General features: G+C 37.0%; 1 protein-coding gene across 1 annotated transcript in view; it reads left to right on the top strand.

Moving 5' to 3' along the window:
* The window catches only part of LOC109109492 (protein jagged-1b-like), a 45,729-nt gene extending 24,367 nt beyond the window's left edge, over window positions 1-21,362 (top strand). The window contains exons 3-14 of the mRNA XM_042775084.1: window positions 8,298-8,355; window positions 11,967-12,221; window positions 12,926-12,986; window positions 13,126-13,256; window positions 15,620-15,739; window positions 16,254-16,367; window positions 17,261-17,383; window positions 19,200-19,313; window positions 19,576-19,622; window positions 19,737-19,904; window positions 20,400-20,550; window positions 20,661-21,362. Of these exons, the coding sequence (XP_042631018.1) occupies window positions 8,298-8,355; window positions 11,967-12,221; window positions 12,926-12,986; window positions 13,126-13,256; window positions 15,620-15,739; window positions 16,254-16,367; window positions 17,261-17,383; window positions 19,200-19,313; window positions 19,576-19,622; window positions 19,737-19,904; window positions 20,400-20,550; window positions 20,661-21,094 (1,776 nt within the window). The 3' untranslated portion in view covers window positions 21,095-21,362. The remainder of the gene's footprint in view (window positions 1-8,297; window positions 8,356-11,966; window positions 12,222-12,925; window positions 12,987-13,125; window positions 13,257-15,619; window positions 15,740-16,253; window positions 16,368-17,260; window positions 17,384-19,199; window positions 19,314-19,575; window positions 19,623-19,736; window positions 19,905-20,399; window positions 20,551-20,660) is intronic.
* Window positions 21,363-22,032: the final 670 nt, after the last annotated feature.

Below are 22,032 nucleotides of genomic sequence, written 5' to 3'. Positions count from 1 at the left end.
ATTCTATTTTGCTGAGAATATTTTTCTGAAAATAAAGTTTTTTAAGTACATAATTTTTTTATGTACCATGGTAGTAAAATGGCACTTTTATTTTATCTATATTTTAAACAGATTGTAAAAACATATCCTGTTAACTTAATACAAAGTAAATATTTTCCAATATTTTAATAATTTACTTTAGTATAATGGCAAATTAAAAATGATAATACGCACAAAATATTTGGTAACACTTTACAGTAATGTCCTATTATTGTTACTAATACATTTTACAGTACAATAACTGAGATTAATAAATGCTTTAGGCATATTTTTCACTAATGTAGTTAAATAATGTTAATAAATGTTAACCAATGGAACCAATAAAGAGTTAATATGTTTCTCACACAATATAAATAATTTAATACATGAAAATATAAAGGTTTTTTTTTTTAATTTAGTAGGTTTCTTAATTTTTTCTTTACAATGGGATCATCATATCTGGATGTCAAAAAGACGTCAAAAAGTTTGAAAACTCCTGGTATTAATATGCAATTAATACAGTCCATGTTAATAACAGTCCATTCTGCCCATTGACTCTACCAAAAAGTATCCATCATTTGCTCAAAAGAAATAACATTAAGTTCTTGTCAAAACACTTATGCCAGTTTTTAACGATTAGTGATTCATGACTCATTAATCACAACACGAAGACATAAAACTTACATCAGCTAGAACGGAAATGACAGTAGTTGTTGTGGAGCCAGAGGTGTGGTAGGGCAGGGGAACAGTGATTTAGCAGATTTCTGAACTTGACCTGTGACAAAAGATACTGGTACACCCTTCCTGCACGTGTGTGGTTCACTCATCTGTGTGTTTGTGTGTACGCCTGTATCTGACCTTGGCACTGCCACCGCCGCTGACTTACCCTGTGCTGATGCAGCCTGATAGAGAGAGAGAGAACAGAGGAACAGAGAAAGAAGAGACAAAGTCTGGGGACCGACCAGCGCTGATGTAATGAGTGTGTGTTAGTGTGGTTTTGTTTTAGAGAGCGTCACTTCCTATGCTCTCTGTTCTTTTGCCTCGTCTCTTCCACCAGGATGTCCCAGAGCCAAAACACAGACTGTGAGCTGAGAATATCAGTGGCTCCCTAAACCCACCCACACACACAACAGACAGCAGACATAACATACTGCTGTACAAACACACATGTACACACACAAACATGGTGGGCTAAGTAAATATATATTAAAGCCAAATTATATTTATCAACATCTTATTTTCCCATCAGGTGTGCAGTTATAAAGACCTTGAATTGTCCGAGGATGTTTTACTAAAAATGTATAATACAATTTGGCATGAGGGAAAATTGCCACAATGTTGGAGGGAGATTACAGTTCCTTTACGCAAGCATGAGGGAAAATTGCCACAATGTTGGATTATAGACCAGTTGAGTTGACATCCAATATCTATAAAATAATGGAAAAAGAAAAGTTTTTATATATAAAGTTGAAAATAAAAATATATTTATTGAAATACCAGAGTGGTTTTAGGAGTATGTTTGGGACACAAAATGATTTCTTCACTCTGCTGAGGAGGATGCATACAACATGATGTGGAGAGAAGGTCGGTTAATTCAATTCTGTAAGTTAGGTATAAAGGCCAAATGTATAGATGGATTAAGGATTTTTAGGAAAAGCAATAAAAGTAAGAATAGGGAACAGTTATTCAGGAAAGTTTGTGAATGGAACTTCAAGGCAGTAAGCCCTTTATCATTTTCCATAATAATAAATTATGTATTTGAGGGCTTGGAAAATGGGATGGGGGTATCGCTTTTTGCTGAGGATGGAGCGATCTGGCAAAGGGGAAAGAACATTGATTTTATTGTAAAGAAACTACAGGAGGCTGTTACAAATGTTGAAGAAAGGTCATGTAAATGGGGTTTTAAGTTCTCAGTTGACAAGACAAAGCCTTATGTTACTCAGTTAAATGCTACTGTGCCATTACCAGTATGTACCCAGTTATTTTAATAAAAGTAGATTCATATTTTAAACAGTCAGCATATTTCAATTTTACCCTATAAATATGAGGTTGCTACATTTTACAGATGTTACTGTTTTTGTTAATGAACAAAAAATGACATCTGCATCGTGCAATCAAAGTCAGGGAACACAAACCTCTTTCATGAAACAATAACACCCATTAAAACATGCAGAAACTAAGAAATTCATTTCTCTTAGATATTTCATTAAGGGAAAAGACTGAAAAATGATTTTACTTAAGTTTACTCATGCATGTTGTATTTTTATAAATATTTTGAATATTGTATTGAATATTGTATCATTTAAAACTACAGTTAACTGTATGGCTTCTGCAAATTTCACTTACGAGATGAAATCTGCCTTTAAACGGGAAAGAAATAAAGATTTGAAATGTATTGTGATAATAATCGATACTGACTTATTAGAAAAATTTATTGTGACGGGAAAGAAATAAAGTTTAGATTAGATTTTCAAAAAAAAAACAAAAAAAAAATAAATAAATAATGGTCCCCACAAGGTCAAAAGTTACTGCTATTATTATCCTTGTGGAGACATTTGGTGCACATAATGTAGGAAATACTAGGACAACACACATATAATAGGGCTGTCAAGTGACTACGATTTTAAATCTAATTACAATTATATGCAGATTAATTAATCAAATTAATCACAAATCAGTTTTGGCTGAGAAATTAACCCCAAAAGGATAATAATAAATGGTTCAATGATTCTTTCAAAATGAAACCAAAACCAGCAGTGACTGTAAGTCAGTGTTTAATGAGTCATTCGATCATTCATTCATTTAACTGATTTATTCAAACGGCTGATTCATTGAGATATGAAGCTAGTGACTTGCTTGCAAGTCTACAGATGGGACACTGAAGCATTTGCTCATGTATTAATTGTGTTTTGTGTGTTGCTGTGTATTGTGTGCTGTGGTACACACTGCTGTGTGTTGCTCAGAGATGCACAACAGTTCTGCTGTGGCTTTGTTTGTAACTATTTTCATTGTCGAAATTCAGCAAAAACAGATAATAGTTATCCTGCATTGTGACGTCGTTGCCCTGCATCACGTTCGTCACTAAGCAGCTGCATGTAACAAACAGTTCTAGGCCAGGTTGGGGTTTGTTAAAGTGGCCCTATTATGGATTTTTGAAAAGGACCTTTCATTCAATGTAACACAGCTCTAAGTGAATGAAAACATCCTGCAAAGTTTTAAATCTGAAAGTTCACCGTGTATAAAGTTATTGTCTCCCAAGAAAGAGTCGACTCTGAATCATTGAAACGAGTTGTTTTTAAAACGAATCCCAGGTCGTTTCATGTTGACGTCAACATGAAACATTAGCATATTGCCTGCCCACTTGTTGGTCTTTTCGCGTTGGTCTGAATGAAAATGCAAATTCATTTTTTGCCATTAGGTGTGGCTTTTGGAGTGGTAAAAATAGCAGTTTCCCCGGCAACAGCTGTACACAAAGCAGCACTGCGCTCACAAACGCTGCTTTATCAGGCATTACACGCAGGATGAAATGGAAATGAGACCAATCGAACCAATCACCGCAAATTAGCGTCATGCAAAGGAGGGGTTTGGAAAAAGGAATCTTTGAACGAATCGCTTTGGAGTCGTTGAGCAAGTAAGGTAAAAATAAAAACATATTATAAGACAATGAAAATGTTTTTTGACCTTGCATGCATGTCAACCTGTTGTTTGGGACTCCCAAAACCAAAATATGAACCTTCATTACCCATAATAGGGGCACTTTAAATGTGTTAATAATTTAAGCGCATTAAAAACATTTTTTGTTATGCTGAAAGTCTCTTCATATCCTGATAGCAATCACTAATTAATTGGTCTAAATGTATTTATAAGCATTTATATCATCTGTGGAAGGTGAAATGTTCGTCCAGTCATATAGCTCCTACCTGCCTGTCAATGTATGCATTTGCATACCTCCATGCAAACTGTTTGTGCAGAAATGATACATTATCAGCACGTTACATTATCCTGTTGCATACCAAGAAATAATGGAAGGCGTTATTATTGTAATATAACGAACTTTGTACAGTAATGTTTCTCACCGGTGAATGAGGCATGAGAAAACCTGACAGCTATGCATTCAACCCCCCATCAACGCCGTCTCTCATCGTGTTGCTGGTTAGCCTCTGGTCTGCCTATGGTGGTCATGTGTTTTGGAGGAGGCGTGGCTTTGGAGAGTGATTTGCAGAGAGGATGGGTTCTTATGCTTTCAAAGCTAGCTTGCTTTTGCTAACCTCTCTGAAATCGCCCTAACTTTGAGAGAGAGAGGGAGAGTTATGTTTTTGATAATGGAGATAGACAGTCTGGGCACAGTGTCTGTTTATGCTGGATTAGAGCTGGATATCCATCTAAGGCTTGTGTGTGTATGTGTGTGTGTGTGTGTGTGTGTGTGTGTGTGTGAAAGAGAGAGAGAGTGTCAAACACTGAGCTTGAGTGGTCTGGGTTATCTCATTGCAGGGGGCTGAGAGAGGGCTCCGGGGCCTGAGAGGGGACCACTGTAGGTGGACATTTTTGTTTGTGTGTCTGAGAAATTTGCCTTTGTTCTGGTTGTTTATTTAAGGGTGTGGGTGCTGTGAATGTTTCGAGCTTGCTAGGGCACTGAGTGCATGCTGTGTGTATGTGTGAATGTGTTAAGAGGAAAAAGAAAGGGTTTGTAGTCCTGGTTGTTATTTTTGAGAGTGCTGTTGTAGAGAACAATTGTGGAAAGCTATTATTCATTTGAGTGTGTGTGTGAGAGGGTGTCTTATGTGCTGTTACAGCACAAATCACTGGAATAATAAAGTACAAATGTGGTTTTATCTCAGTGCCGTCTTTGTCTCTGAAGGGGCCATTAAGGATGTGAAGCATGTTGTTTACATTGTGTAATGACTGTTAGCTTATTATATGAAACATTTATAAGATGCTTAGCATTAGCTTACACATACCTGTCATACTGCAGTATTATACTGATTTATACTTACTTAGTACTAGTTTGTTTCCTAACCAGGAAAAACATGAGATGTTTTAGCAACAATAATTCAGCATAATGTATATGATTAATAGCTGCACTAAGCAGCATTTTGGACCAATGAGATTTCACTGTGGGCAGAGCAGTAATACTGCATTGTATAGTATACACTGTATACTGCCTACTATTTTTTGAAGGTACTTTCAGTAGTTCTTTAGGTATTAGCATTGCTGTTGTGCTACAGTGCCACAATGGTGTTAGACACTGCACTGCCATATATTGATGTGAATCTGCATAATCGTCAATGAGTTTTATATAAATGACACTGATGCTAGTGAAAACAACGAGAGCACTGTACACAATAATTTATTCCCTTACCTGTCCAACAAAAAAGAAACAACATGGGAATGACTACTTGGGATTTTCTCATTCTTCAATATATTTCCACCTTGTTAATGTTAAATTTTCTTTCTTTTTTTGTCTTTGTCTGCCTTTCTGTCTTCTGTTTCTTTGGCTGTAAAGTACTAATTCTCCTTTTGTCTCTAATGGTAAAGCATGATAATAAGTGCGTTCCATTGTTCGCATCACTGAACAATGCTATGTTACAGAAGTGGCTACAGAAATGCATTAAACAGATAGGCCTAGTTCACCCAAAATTAATTTTTTTGTCATTATTTCCTCAACCTCAAGTTGTTCCATGTGTGTAACCATACAGTTGATGGTCCCCATTTACTTCAATTGTATTATTGATTTTATTTATTTATTTATTTTCTATAATATGGAAGTCAGTGGGGTCCATCAACTAGACATATTCTTTATGTTATTTTATGAAAAAAGCAACTCATACAGTTTTGGAACAACATGAAGGTGAGTAAATGATGACAGAATGTTAATTTTTGGGTGAACTATCCCATTAAGGAGGGTGGCCCACATCAAAATATCATCTGGGGATCATATGTTTTTTTGTTTATATATATATATATATAATATGAAAATACTGTAGCAGTGTATTCTGACTAAACTTTAGTAAACTAATCTAAGTTACATATTTATATTTTCATATGATAATATTTAAATATAGTGCTAGTCTAGCACCTGCCATTGAGATGAGTGGAAATGCTAATGGATTTGGGAATGCTAATTGTCGCAATCATGGCTAGTGACAAAAACTCACATTTACATGGTAGAGCTTTTATCGTTTGAGCTGTGCCAATTCAAGTCATTTTTTTTTAATGCACATGTGCTATTGAAACTCAAGCTAATTCTGAAGCTCAAGCACTGTTGTGTCTGTGTCCTTAAATGCAAGATGCTTTTCAGTCACATGAAGCTATTCTTCTTCATCTTCATCTTCATGTCCATTTCCCATTCAGTCATTCAATCACTGAGAATAATCATGTTCTCTCAACCCTTAGCAGCACTTTTATCAAGCTCATTCACTCCTACCAATCATTCTACCCCACTCATGTCTTCTCTTTCCATCCTTCACTCAGATCTAGCACTCCTCTCCGTTGGGGTGGCCACTTACGAGACAGGCGTGACCATACATCCATGCCGCCTTTTAGAGTTGCGTTACCCAGAATGCTGCAGCTGTGTCATTTGCATGGCAGGGTTTGGACCTCTCACTGGAGAATGAGAGTGTGGCTTTGAATTATTCATTTAGGTGACACAGAGAGGAAAAAGAAAATCGTCCTCCTCTCTTTTTTTTTTTCTTCCCAGTCTGTCTTTTTCTACTCGTTGATGCTCTCATGAATTTGTCAGCTCTCCCTTTAAATCCCATTGTGATGTTGTAGCCGCCAGTTCAATAGTGTTTGAAGTACTCTATTTGTTTAAGTACTAATGACTGTCAGTTGTCTGGGGTTGATTGGTACTGTATTTAGAGTCTGCAGACAGGCTTGGTCTCAGTGCTACTGCGAATCAGTGGTTACATTCTTCTGTTTTCTGGGTTTCAGTGCACCATCTGTTCCCCCACTGGACTTTAGAGATGTATCAGAGAAAAAGAGCTCAAACCATCCGGTAGCTAATTTCAGCATAAAGAGCACATGATGTACAATTTCACATCTGTACTTAAAGGGATACGCCACCCCAAAATGAAAATTTAAAAAATCGTCACAAAGATGCGCTGTTTTCTTTCAAATCAAAGCTAAATACATGTAGAAACAGTGCATCCTTGTGGCGTGGATGACACAGAAGAGCATACGCAGCATACGGTGATATGGAGAGACACAGAGGAGACAGTTGACAAAGGAATTATTGAAAAAAGTAATTATTTTTGTTTTCTTTGCTTACAAAAAGTATTCTTGTTGCTTCATAACGTTACGGTTGAATCACTGATGGCAGATGGACTATTCTGACGATGTCTTTATACTTTAAGTATAAGTTTTGTATACCTCTCTGAAACTTATAAGTATAACTCTTTTAATAAAATATTTTACTTGTTTACTCTTCAATTTTTTTGTTTATCCTGTTTTTGTTATTATAAAAATCTGTTGATGCTTCAGTTGATTTTTGTGATTTACTGATTAATTGAAGATTTATTAAATAATTATTAATGGATGAAGTTTTAATGAAAGATTTGTGGCGATGTTGGTTTTTTTCTGTGTTGGTTTTTTTAGTGATATGACTTTTCAGCTTTATGGAGTTCACTTTATGGTGATATTAATTTTTTATATTTTGCTATGGTTACTGGTAAGGGATACAGTGATATGACTTTTCAGCTTTATGGAGTTCACCATCTTGGATATTATTTTGATCACTTTAAGACTTAATGAAGTAAATGTGGTTGTCAATTCAAAAACATGACAGTGTGACTGTAACCTTATGGAGTACACCTTAAGTGGATATTTAAGTGGTAAGTGGCATTTTACCACTTAAGTGTACTTAAAGGCAGTTTTTGGAATTGACAACCACATTTACTTGGAAATATCGCATTCACACAGCAACTTAGACTATGTATTTTTATTTAATTTTTTTTATATTATATTTATTTATATTAATTTATATTGTGTGTTAGGTGGGGTCTTTTGGGCAACAACCCAGAGCATGCTAGCAATACACACAGTAGTATGCTAAAAACCAGTCAGATCACCTAGGACTGTGACGTCAACTTTTATATTGACAAGCACCATTCAAATGTCTGTTAAAAATATAAAGCAATTACAAACTGAGACTTTAATTTCTACTGCTTTTGTGTGGGATTTTGTAGTGTTTTCACTCAATAAACCCATCACAGTGTGTTGTGTACATGTGGCAATATAAAAAACACTTACATGCATTTCCTTGTTTATTTTCTTTTGTCCAGAAATCATTTTCTCTGGTGATCGAGGCTCTGGACCATGACAATGAAACATCAGAGGCAGGTATGATGATGATACTGTACGTGTATGTGTGTCTGTGACAAAAAAATAAATAAAAAAAATATCCATGGATCATATGTGTCCTCACAGAAATGATTTGTAGTAAAAGAATGAAAAGAAGGACATTGCCAACAACAGGCAGCCAATCCGTATTTACCCCTCACACTGTCTTCTGGGGATTTTCAAGAGTAATACACAGGGTCAGTCTCCATGACTCTTTCATTTCCTGTGTTGCTTTCTGATTGTTTCTCCTTATAATTGAAGAAAAGCTCTATGACTGAAAATATGTTGCTGGGTTTTGCACACACACAGTCAAACGCACTGATTATGTCCTCATGCACAGTAATGGTGGACTATTTAATGAATAAATTACACACATGTGCATGCTTCAGACAACACTGAGATACATTTTAATCACTTGGATATTTCCCCTTCATTTCCATAAATAACCAAACTTAATTTGTTTCACAAACATACAGACACATCTACTTCTCTCATCTCATTTTTCTCTGTTTCTTGCATTCTTATTCTCTTACATTGGAATTTTCTCTTCTTCCCATTTGTATCTCTGCTAGATCTATTTCTCTCTTCTCACTTAATCTCACAATCTCACTGCCCTCCAGCTCCTGTCATGTCTTTTCATTTACTTTATCCATCCCTTCTCTAGTTCACTGGATTTACAGCTTGTCTCTGGTGAGGTGAGGCTTAGGTGGGCTGATCCGGGAGTCAAATTGACGACAGTTTGGAACTGTAGAGCTGTTTTTTTTCCTGCCAGCTTTGGATTAGAATACAGCCATGTTTCCGAGTGCCATATAGCTTTAACAAGCTTTAAAGGGATTCTCCACCCCAAAATGAAAATTTTGTCATTAATCACTTGCCCCCATATCATTCCAAACCCGTAAAAGCCCAGTTCGTCTTCGGAACACAATTTAAGATATTTTGGATGAAAACTGGGAGGGCTGTGACTGTCCCATAGACTGCCAAGTAAATAACAGTGTCAAGGTCCATAAAAGGTATGAAAGACGTCGTCAGAATACTCCATCTGCCATCATCTCCTCTGTATCTCTCCGTATCACCATATGCTGTGTATGCTCTTCTGTGTCATCCGTGCCACAAGGTTGAGCTGTTTCTACATGTATTTAGCTATGATTTGAAATAAAACAGCGCATCCTTGTGGCGCGGATGATACAGAAGAGCATACGCAGCACACGGTGATATGGAGAGACACAGAGGAGACTGTTGACAAAGGAATTATTGAAAAAAGTCGTTATTTTTATTTTCTTCGCTTACAGAATTTTTTTATGTCACTTCATATAACCCAGATTGCACATCTGATGGCAGATGGAGTATTCTGACAACGACTTTCATACCTTTTATGGACCTTGACATTGTTATTTTACTCACAGGCCTCCCAGTTTTCATCCAAAATATCTTAAATTGTGTTCTAAAGACGAACGGAGCTTTTACAGGTTTGGAACGACATGGGGGTAAGTGATTAATGACAAAAAATGTCATTTTGGGGTGGAGTATCCCTTTAATAAAGTTTGTCCTGACCTATTATGACATTGAAAAAGACTTGAGAAGGAAAGAGAGAGAAAGGTTCAAGAACACAAGTATTGCTCAGTTTCACATTTATTTCATCGTTTACGAGGGGTCTTCTTTCCCGGGTGGTGCATCATTAAGAATTAAATGTAGAATGACTTTAAAATTCATTGGTTCTCTATGGCTGGTGTTTTAATGGCTGTATTAATGTTAATATGCACACATCCAAAAATACTGTTAAACAAGTGCAAGACCAAAAAAGGCACAAAAAAGCAAAATAATAAATAAATAAATCAAGTAACTTCATTAAACAAGTTACTGCATTAAATTGTAATGGAGCATATGTAGCCATGTGCCAGTGTTTTTTTCTTTTTCTTTGCTTTGGTTTGTTGTGGTAGTTGTTTTGACAGTATTAAACTTAGTTTAAATATGTTTGTTTAGTTAAGAAACAAATGTAAAAACTCAACTCAAAATTAACTATGTAATTATTTCTATTTTGGATACTTTTGACTGTTTAATGTTTTTGAATTGCAATTCAATTAATAGGAGCAATTAAATTCAAATTCACACTCATGAATTGGATGGGAGCTGATTTTTAATTCTGAACGTTGCTTAACCCTGGTTCTGTATGTATATACTGTATATACACAGAACCAGGGTTGAACGTTATGTATATATATATATATATATGTATATACTGTATATACACAGAACCAGGGTTAAGCAACGTTCAAAATATATATACAAAATATAACTCGATTTCTGTTTCCATCTCAGTGATCAATGATTTCGGGAATCGTTTGCAATGACTAAATACTTGGATAAAGGACCAAAGTGTACCAAAGACAGTCTCACCCTCTCTTATCACTGAACAACCCTCTAAATCCAAAATCACAGACTATTTAATTATCCAAAATCACAGAGAACTAGTGTTTAATTCCTCTCTCATGGATTTTGATAGTTATTATACATCCCCGAGTGATAGATCAGAATTATGTTCATGTAAATTCATGTGCCTTCAGTGATAAACTATGCTTAAGGTTTTCTGCATGAGTGCAGCTCTGCTGTAGTCATTTACATCTCTAATGGACTGAAGTAGAATGATGTTTAAATGGACCACAGCACTAATTACTGACTGTGCTTACACTGCAGTCCATTAACAGAAGAGTCCAGATCTGTGTGTATGAAACTGCCTAAAGGGACCAATAATTTTTGGGGTCACTGTATGCGGTTGATATGTTTATTTTTAATGTGTGTGTGGGGTTGCTAAGAGAACTTATCTGTGTTTGAACACCTTCCCTGTTTTAATTCCTTTGTTTTTAAGCCCAGATGACCTCATCTGTTAGGCAAGTTTTTCTCTTTTTAGAGTGCTTTGTGAGAGATTATGCACTATGTAACAGTATTTAAGATGAGGCAGGCTAACAGTCTCTCTGGTAAACGTCTTGTACATGAGGGACAAAAGGGACAGATGAACGAATCTAATGTCTCATAAAGCCTCAAATCACATGTCAAGCTCTATCAACAGCCTTTGTTGATTACGACAGAGAATACATTTGACTAATTAAAAAAAAAAAAAAAAAAAAAAAAAACATTTAATTGAAAAATTTTTGATCAAATAAATGCAGCCTCTGTGAGCATAAGAGAGAGAGAGAAAATGCTAAGAAAAAAAATTTATACATTTTGCAGACCCCAAACATTTGAATAGTAGTGTATAGTGTTTCATATTTAATATTACTTACTGTTTAATACTTAATATTACTATTTAAGATGTTGTGGTTTTATTTTTAAAATGCCTTTGTTCTTGTATGCGTAATGCTTGTCCACATGTACTTCTATTGTAAGTGAATTACTATAATAGCAGTTTTTGCTTGCTTTAAAAAAAAAAAGCAAGGGACTGTGAATTTGTGCTGTTAATTTAATAATAATATGTATTTAATGAATTTACATTTAAAGCTTAAAATGTACAATTCCTTTAAGATCCAGGCTTACTTTTGTTGTTGGCACATATCATCTGATAGCTTTTCAATGTGCTTTAGGGGGGAAAATGAGAAAGCTGTTTTTTATGTCCCTAGGTAGGGAGGAATTAATAGAGCGAGTGCTGCTGTCCTCCATGCTGAATCCAGGTGAGCAGTGGCAGTCCTTCCGCCATCATGGACGCACATTCACTCTGGAATACCGCCTGCGATTCCGCTGCAATACCAATTACTACGGCCCACACTGCAACAAATTCTGCCGAGCACGAGATGACTTTTTTGGCCATTTTGACTGTGATCCTTCCGGTATTAAAGTGTGTAAGGAGGGCTGGACTGGAGCAGAGTGTATACAAGGTGAGTGGCTCCAGCACATTGTCTTTACGTACTGTGGGCTTCAGGCTGTTCACACACAAACATAACAACTGATCATTGTTAAAGCTCCGCCCACCTTGGTTGCTCACTCAAACAAGCTTTACAGAATGTTGTTTGAAGTTTTGTGGTTTTCAGTAAAACAAGGTCATGAAGTGAAACGATCATGATATATTACAAATCTAGGTTAATTTCAAATGAATGCAAATTCAATTATACAAATATATTATTATATTATAGGTGTTCTAACATCTCGCAGTTTGCAAAGCAAAAACGTGTTCTGTGTGACTTATTCAGTCCTTAAATGTCTATTACACCACAGGATTATTTATTCACATGCTTTTCCAACATTCCATTGAGGCCAAATCTGTTCTCCAGCAGAGAATGACTTAAGGGAGAGAGAAATGTCTCCCCTGAGATGATCAAGGAAGCGAAGCTATTACCACTATATCCTAAGTCAAAACATTCAGTTAGCATTATATTAACAATAGTTAAGTAAGATGAGTTTCACATCATGCCCCTGTTGCATTTAGCAATGGATTATGTGTCCATTTGAAAGTTTTTTCTATTTCTCTAATTCAGTTACGAGTGTTACGGTAAATGATTCTCTGCACCTGAAAGATGTCTGTAGTGAATCATTTTGATCATCATATCACTAATCTGAGTCAACCGTCTGTGTGCATGCGTAGCGGTGTGTAAGCAGGGATGTCACATGGGCCACGGCTCCTGCAATCAGCCTGGAGAGTGCAAGTGAGTCTGTCCAGGTTTCAGAAATATCACACCCTCTCTGCAAGCTCCACCGAGCACTGATGCATGCCATATTCAGTACTTGCTTTTGTTTGTGTCTTTTTCTCACTTCCTGTCTGTTGTAACCGCTCCTTCTCTGTAGATGTCATTACGGCTGGAAGGGTGATCTGTGCGATGAGTGTGAGACGTTTCCTGGGTGTGATCACGGCACTTGCACTGAACCCTGGAAGTGTGTGTGTGACACAAATTGGGGCGGCCTGCTCTGTGATAAAGGTGAGATGACACCTGCAACACAAGGGAATGTGCTTACATGTGACACAGTGAGTCGCTTTTTAAGGAAAAAAAAGATGTGGATGACACTTAGTTGTCCTTAGCTGTAGCTGTAATATATGCGCATATTTAAAGACAGCACACAGAGGCAGATTTCTACACTTGTCTTGTCAGAAATAATTTACATATACAGTACACTACCTTTCAAAAGTTTTGGGTCCGTAAGATTGTTAATGTTTTTTGAAGAAATTTCTTATGCTCACCAAGGCTGCATTTATTTGATAAAAAAAGAAATATTGCAAAATATTATTACTATTCAAAAAATTTTTTTTTCTAGCTTAACCTATTTTAGAATGTAAATTATTACTGTGATGGCGAAATCTGAATTTTCAGCAGCCATTACTCCAATCCCTCAGATATCATTCTAATACTGATTCGCAAGAAACATTTCTTATTATGATCAGTGTTGAACACAGATGTGGCCAAAAAATGTGGAGTCATTTGATTTTTTGATTCCAAGACATGCTAACGGCTTACCGTATAGGCAACATTTGTGTAAATAGATCCCGATTAGCTGATATGGACCCACGCGTGGGGTTTCGTTAGGGCTTTGTAGAGGTGTAAGCCAATAGTCTTGGGTAAACAGAACGTGAGCCGTGAGGTGGAAGCTAAAACAGGCTCTTGCCATTCAGCGGTTATGTGAATGGCATTGTCACACCCTCACACACACACACACATATATATATACACACACACACACACACACACACACACACACACACACACACACACACACAAAGGACTAAACCTATGCAGACAGATAAATCGAGGTCTTAAAACTATATATACTAGCTGGATCTCAGTGGCTTCACATACACACACACACACACACACACACACACACACACACACACACACACACACACACACACACACACACACACACACACTCCCTCTAAACTCAGATCTCAGGAGCCAGTCTGCAGCCTGCATCATTTTCCATCATAGCGCTGGTTTTAATTTGTGTGTCTATTTGTATGTTGTGGTTATAATTCTTCCAGTTAAGCATGCTTGTGTGTTGTGGGTAAATCTTCAGGAAACAATCCATTTGAGTTTAACTCATCCCTTCAAGCATGACCTTGTAGGAATTCTTGGTCAGAGTTTGCATGATTTATGAAGTAAACTACATTTAAACAAAGTCTGAGACGTCAGACTCAATTTTTGTCTAGACCAAACTGGCATTTTGTGTAACCCCATGAGTCTGAGCTTGCAATTATTGTTTAGAAAATCATTTCCCTAAAAGCAACAGTTATTAGTGGTAAATGTACATTTTAGGGAGCTCTTATACACATATATTCACATATGGATGGAAAGAGGGGTGAGAGTGCAGGTCACATGTGTTCTTATTACAGATGATGGTATATTGTATTGCTATGGTATGGTATATTGTATTGTATTGTATTGTATACTGGAAGTGGTGGCATGTGGATCAGGTTTGGATCACGTCTGTTTTAACATAGCTATCAGTACTGTTTGAGTCGGTTTAAAATGTAATAATGATTTTTCTTTCAAATCATGTAATAATGATTTGTATGTGTTTGTATGAGTTTTTATATAATGTGTGTAGGAAAACAGTACTCTGAATCATGTGGCTTTAATTTGGCTTAAGTTTTTTTTTTTTTTTTGCTGCAAAGAAAAATTTTATGATGATAAATTTGCATTGTTTTTGTCCTTACCACAAGTTTTTTTTTTCTTAAGCCAACATGGATCAACATTCATAACCCAATGTATTACCATAATATGACATTTAATGAAACAGGATATTTAACAGGGGAAAAAAAAGTGTGAGAGGACTTGATTTTATCTATAAGGAATTGATTGGATCATGGAAAGTGGACGTTTGGTACTAAATTTTGCAGTCACCTCTACAAACCACTGTGTTGGCCCAACTGCTGAAGCACAATAATAAGTGTGCTGTATTGTCTAATTTTTGCTCTTTGCATCACGAAACAACACTACTAGGATAGCTACAGATGTGGCAGCCACTGAGCATGAGGATTCTCTCTGACATTTAGTGGAACATTGTCAGTTACATCAATTCAACATGCCCAAATACACTGAGGGGGGCAAACTACCCCATACATAAATTAAATCACTTTTTTATAGAAAACTACAGTGTTCAACTCCTGTGAGTGTAGGCCATTCAGATGACTCTTTACGTAAGCACAGTTTATTTCTTAATGCATTAAACTTTTTAAATTCACACCGAACTATTGAATGCACTCTTAATTAATTTTGATTTATTGTTGACATAAATTGTCAGAGTGTCCTAACTGCAAAAACATCTTTCTCTCTCTTGTATACAGATCTGAATTATTGTGGTAACCATCAGCCATGCAAAAATGCTGGTACTTGTACCAACACTGAACCCAATGAGTACCTGTGTGTGTGCAAGGAGGGTTTCCGTGGCCGCAATTGTGACATTGGTGAGATGACTCTATAAAACACAACCATAAAGTCTGTCAACCCCGACAACCTATTACATCCACACCTCAAAGATGTGCTGTGCGAGAATAAAATCTGCCAAATATTGTAGTCAAAGCTCACTCCTAGATGAAGCACTGCATGCTATCAGCTCTTATTTTTTACTTTGCCACACAGTATGAGTCTGACCAATTATCTCCTCTGTAATGATCATTTTAGTCTGTAACATTTCTGATGTACTGTAGCTCTGTGAGGTGTTAATAAGAGATAAATTTATAGCAAGACTGCTTTGGAGTTTAAAGCCTTAAACCAAGAATCATCGTAAGATGATAAATACAGATAACAACAGTTTAAATCCTCTTATGTTCTTGTCAAAGGTGAAATATAATTTCTGCTCCAAACAGAATAGAGCTGTACAGAAAGCACTTCTGACACAGGTGGTGATAGCACAGAATATAAAACACAGATGTGTTACAGATTATAAGTGTGTATCGCTTCCTCTCGTCCCCTTAACAGTGGAGCACGCCTGTCTGTCCTCTCCATGTGAGAATGGTGGAACGTGTGTTGAAGACCCAACAGGCTTCAGCTGTGTGTGCGCGCCGGGCTGGACGGGACCCTCCTGCACCTCTGGTAGTTAAACATATAAACGCACACATACCTGCACAGACTGCAATCAGCACCGATCAAAGAAAGCTGTTATTTCCTGTACTGCTGCAGCCAATTCTAGCCAGATCTACACCAAAATAATGCTCCTTAACTGGAGCACAAACAATCAGCAATCACACAAATGCACATCTAGGATGCACAGATGATAGATAGATAGATAGATAGATGTATAGATGGATAAACAGGCGGATAGATAGATAGATAGATAGATAGATAGATAGATAGATAGATAGATAGATAGATAGATAGATAGATAGATAGATAGATAGATAGATAGATAGATAGATAGATAGATAGATAGACAGACTAGATAGATAGATAGATAGATAGACAAGATAGATAAATAGATAGATAGATAGATAGATAGATAGATAGATAGATAGATAGATAGATGTTATAATATTCCATTCTATTGTGATGTTCATTTAATTATTATTATTGTTATTATATTATTATTTTTTATCTTTTTGTACATGTATACTAAGCTTTGGCAATATTGTATCATTTACAGTCATGCCAATAAAGCAATTTTGAATTGAATTGAATTGAATTGAATTGAATTGATAGACAGACAGACAGACAGACAGACAGACAGACAGACAGAGATAGAACTGAACTGAACTGAATTGAATTGATTTTTTTATTGAATTTAATTGACAGACAGACAGACAGACATAGACAGACAGACAGATAGACAGGAGGATGGGTAGATACAGTTGATGAATGGATATAGATAGAAAGGAGGATAGTAGATACAATAGATGGGCAGACAGATAGATGGATGGATGGACAGATGGGTAGATTTAAAGGCAGTGAAATCCCATGATGAGACAGAGAACATATTCTTTCATCTGCAGCGGTGTTGCGGTGTGACTCCAATCCCTGTGGGCGTGGGGCCACGTGTCGAGAGACGCAAGAGACGCCGCAAGGTTTCCAGTGTCTGTGTCCTCCGTCCTGGACTGGCAGAACCTGCCAGCTTGGTAAGTATTAAGAGCAACACTCTAGCTTCAACTGTCCTGAGCTGTTCATACATGTCCGCACATGTCTAACTTGGCCTTACGCTCGTACCCATCCACAGCCTCACCTGATGAAACCTGCCTCTACCTGCCTAAACTTGTCACAGTCTGTTTTTACCTGTCTGGAATGTGAACACCTGTTCTGTCATGTTTATGCTCGGGTTCCTCACCTCACTCTCAGGGTACATGGACTAGAAAGGCGCCAAGGAATTAAATCTAAGAAACCCTGTACAAATATTACAGAAACCATGAGACCACTACCATGTTTGCGATTTGAAACCACCAAATCATAACAATCATATCCAGAGATGGGAAACAGTTTTCTGGGGAAAATAAACACATCTTGTTTTTATAAACTCCATATCAGCAGAAGCCACATTGAACATATTCAGCAGCATCAGTGCTTCACTGACCATTATCCGTTAAACCACATAAGACAATTTCATGCTACAGTGTGCAGTGTATTTAATTGCTGAATGAAGAGGACCTGTGGTTGGATCCATCGCTGATTTTGTTGACTGCTGGGAGAGTCTCTCTCACACTCCATTGCCCCGAGGCCCAACTCAGCTGTGGCTCTCTAGAGTGTATCAGTCTCTCTGAACTGTTGACACTCTGGGAAATACAGTCATGTGTCACAGTGACACCTCAGAAAACAGCTGTTAGCGTCAGCACAAAGAGATCTGTCTTTGAGAGTGAGATGTGTGTTTTAACCGAGCCATACAGAGATTGCAACTGTGGGTAGAGGTAATATTTTCTGGAGTGTTTTATTAAGAACAATTCAAGTGAGAACCTAAGAGTCAGACTGTTACTAAAATATACAATCACACTCAAAAGCTTGGGGTCAGTTATATATATATATAATTTGTTTTCAACATCATGTAACAGAAGACTGCAATAATAACTGCAGAAAATTCAGCTTTGCCATCACATTAATAAATTACATTTTATTATATATATTAAAACAGAAGACAGTTATTTTAAAATGTAATAATATTTCAAAATATTACTATACAGCCTTGGTGAGCATAAGAGACTTCTTTTAAAACATTTAAAAATCTTAATGAACCCAAAGCTTTCAAAGGTAGTTGATATTATAAAACAAATCTTAGTCTAAAATTTTATTGGATGAGCCATGTTGATTGCTATGACTGCACATTAATAGAAATTTTTGTTAATTTGGCAAGCAAATGATTTTTGATTTTGTTATTTTAGCCATGTGTTTGGCTAATTAACTAATTAATTCATTTCTTGTGTTAATGAGTTATAATTATCATGTAATTATTTATTGAATTTCCCTTCACTTTGTACCAAACAGCATCCTTTAACCATGGTAACATCACTCTCAGGCTCCTATTATTTTTTCTTTTCAAAGACTATGTGAAACTTCATTATGTGCATACTTAATTCATTGAGTGGCATCTTTGTATCATTTTGGAAATAAAAATGGTTAGTTTGCACCCAATCTTAAATAAAATGTCTTAAATAACTATTGTCAGTCCAGAAAAAGATGCTAAAATTTGTGGTGGATATTACTTCCACTTCATTAGTTATACTGGAAATTGGAGGTCGAGTCGAGTGCATGGCAGTGTGGGATACACTACCCAGCTCATTATGTTCTGTTGTATACTGCACATTGTGGCAAATAAAAAAGGCCATCGGGGTACTAAATTTCATGAAATTTGCATACTATGCCAATTAAACTTATTATGTACTGCAGATATAGTAGTATGGTGGTGTGCTAAATATAGCCTTATTTCCTCACTTCTTTCCTCTTCCTTAGACACTAATGAATGTGAGACTGGCATGTGTGTCAATGCCCATTCCTGCCGTAATCTGATTGGAGGATATTTGTGTGACTGCCTTCCCGGTTGGTCGGGACCAAACTGTGACATCCGTGAGTATTAGATGTGGTTTTCACAGAACCAGCAAAAAATAAAAAAATGCACGATTTAGCTTTAAATCAAACATGACAGTTTCAGTGGTGGTGGGAAATCACTTTAGGATGAACTCATTGTGCGGTCTGCTCACACAGTCATTGCAGATTCATACTTTATTGATGAATGTAGTTAGCTTGTCTCTTTCTTCAGTGAAATTGTGGCTTTCTACTTGGCTGGCTATTGATTTTATTTATTTTTTAAATTTCATCTATTCAACAGGGAACAGTAGCTGCCAGGGCTTGTGTCTGAATGGAGGACACTGCAAGGTAAGATGCGATTCACCCTGATAAGCTTATACTTTGCACCTCAAGGATGAGAAGTCTCTTTGACAATTAAGTATTTCTCCTTCAGTACAGCTAACTTGCGTGTTCCACGTGCAGGACTCTCAGTGTGTGTGTTTGCCGGGGTTCTCTGGTAAACTGTGCCAGACAGCAGTAAACGCCTGTGACAGCAGCCCTTGTGTAAATGGAGGGCAGTGTGTGGAGCGTCAGGGTGGCAGAGGCATGTTCTGCAGCTGCCTGCTGGGATACACTGGCACCTACTGTGAGGTGAGAGATGGCTGCTTTTGCTTCACCAGCTCAGAACACTTAACGATCACATGAAGTTTGGTGAATTTCAGAATAAAATAGAATATGGAATTAGAATGCTTGATTTTAGCGCACATCCTCACATATATATTTTCAAACACTAGGCGTCATACACTTTGTGACTTTGAAAATGGTTTCAGAGAAAAACTAGGCATCATATGCTAAACTAGTGAGGATCATACAATTTCCAGACTTTCAAGTTGTTCTGAGCTCAACAAATCCATACAGAAACATGTGCCTTATTTCTAGGAGGTGTGAAAAAAAAAAAAAAAACTATTAAGTCATCTATAGCTACACCTAAAACTTGACCAATATTATTTTGCTGCCTTGCAAACACTAATATAGCATGGAAATGCAGCTCTAGTTTGTAAAGTTGTGACTTATGTATTGCTTCTGAATTTATCAGTATGAAGACTCGTGTCAGTAGTAAAATTAAATACAGGTCTTATACCTTAGGTGGAACTGGATCTCTGTAATCCCAACCCCTGCCCGAAGGGGGTGCCATGCCGAAGTACTGAAGGAGGCTACAAGTGCACCTGTCCTGAGGGTTACTTTGGAAACGAGTGCTTGAGCCTGAAGAATCCATGTCATGAACCCCATTGCCAAGGTTCGGAGCATAAATATTGAAACATGGTGGCACATAAAGAGGTGAATAAAACAGCTTTAGCATGTAAAATGGTGTTGGGATGATCTTTCTCTGCCTCTCTTTCAATCCAGGTGCAGTGTCAGACCCAGGTGGAGGTGGGTTCAGTATTTATATGGTGTTGGTGGGTGTATTTGCCCTGCTTGTGTCAGGCAGCTGCTCTGTGTGTGCACTACTGCTGTCCCGCCTGCACCGTCGTCACCGGACCAAAGCGCAACTACGTACTTCAGCGCCTGAGGACAACGCCATTAACAACCAGCGGCAGTTCTGCACTCTCATCCGTAACCTTGACCACAGCGTGGCCATGCTGCCTCCTGCCCAAACTGTGCCCACGTCAGTGCCCATGCCAGTGCTCTGCAGTGAAGAGATTGAACTTACACGTCCTCCCTCACCTGTGCCCTCTCCAGCTCTAAAACCAGCCCATGGGCCAAAGCTGGACATTTGCAACCGCGAACGGGAAAAACTAAACCGTTTCCACTATGCAGAGAACCAGGAACTGGAGGTGTGACCACTGGGAAGGATTCTGACTTCTTGGTTGAGAGGGTCTGTTGTGTTTGATGTATCTTAATCAACCTCTGCTGGTGAACCTTGACCTCTGAGCTTTGCGTTAGAGAGAGGGTTCAAACTTGGAAGGGAAATATTGGCACAGTCACAGGCTGAAGAAACTGTACGGACAGACAGGGTCCAAAATTTTAACACACTTGTCAATGGTGTCAAACTCAGAATATTTAACAGCCATAAATATTTCGAATCAGTCATGAAACTGTATTTATTTTAATAAATATAATTTATTCTAATAAAATTTCAATAAAAATTTATTATAAAAAAATTATATTTAAATGAAATAATATATTTTATATTAAAATTCTTTTTTTCATTCTCATAAATTCTAGATATATGGCATCACAAAATTCGAGTCGGGACTTATTTAGTCATGGATTTTATAAATTCTAGACGTAATGCAAAAATACAAAAATGTGAGTAATATTTGTATAAGTTGTTGTATAACATTATTTTGGTCATTTTCTTTATTTATAGATGAGTTACTTTATTGAGGTTTTGATTTTCGTTTGTTGTTCATTTTGGACCCTGTCTGATTTGTAAGGCAAGTGTTTTTAAGGCCAGCAATTCAACTTCTTTGAATCCTGGATATTTAAGTGTATTTTATCCTGTTTACACTTGTGCCCTACATATTTGTTTGATTGTAAGTGTGCGTGTGTTTATGAGTGTGTAAGTGTATATGTATGACTGTTTGTGGACAGTTTGCCATAAATTTCCACAAAGCCATGCACATTATAGCAACTCCGTGAATTTTTGATACTTCTGTAAAAACAGTGCATTTGTGTCAGAGACATTTGAAGGAATTATGGAGAAAGATAGCAGTTCCCGCCGTCTGAAAAAGTGCCAGGTGACATCCTTAAAATCTTGCTAATTATTGCCATGTCA

Source organism: Cyprinus carpio, chromosome A18, assembly GCF_018340385.1.
Source record: "Cyprinus carpio isolate SPL01 chromosome A18, ASM1834038v1, whole genome shotgun sequence".
In the NCBI taxonomy this organism is placed as follows: Eukaryota; Metazoa; Chordata; class Actinopteri; order Cypriniformes; family Cyprinidae; genus Cyprinus; species Cyprinus carpio.
The sequence above is the reverse complement of the archived record's forward strand: the minus strand, read 5'-3'. Positions and strand labels throughout refer to the sequence as shown.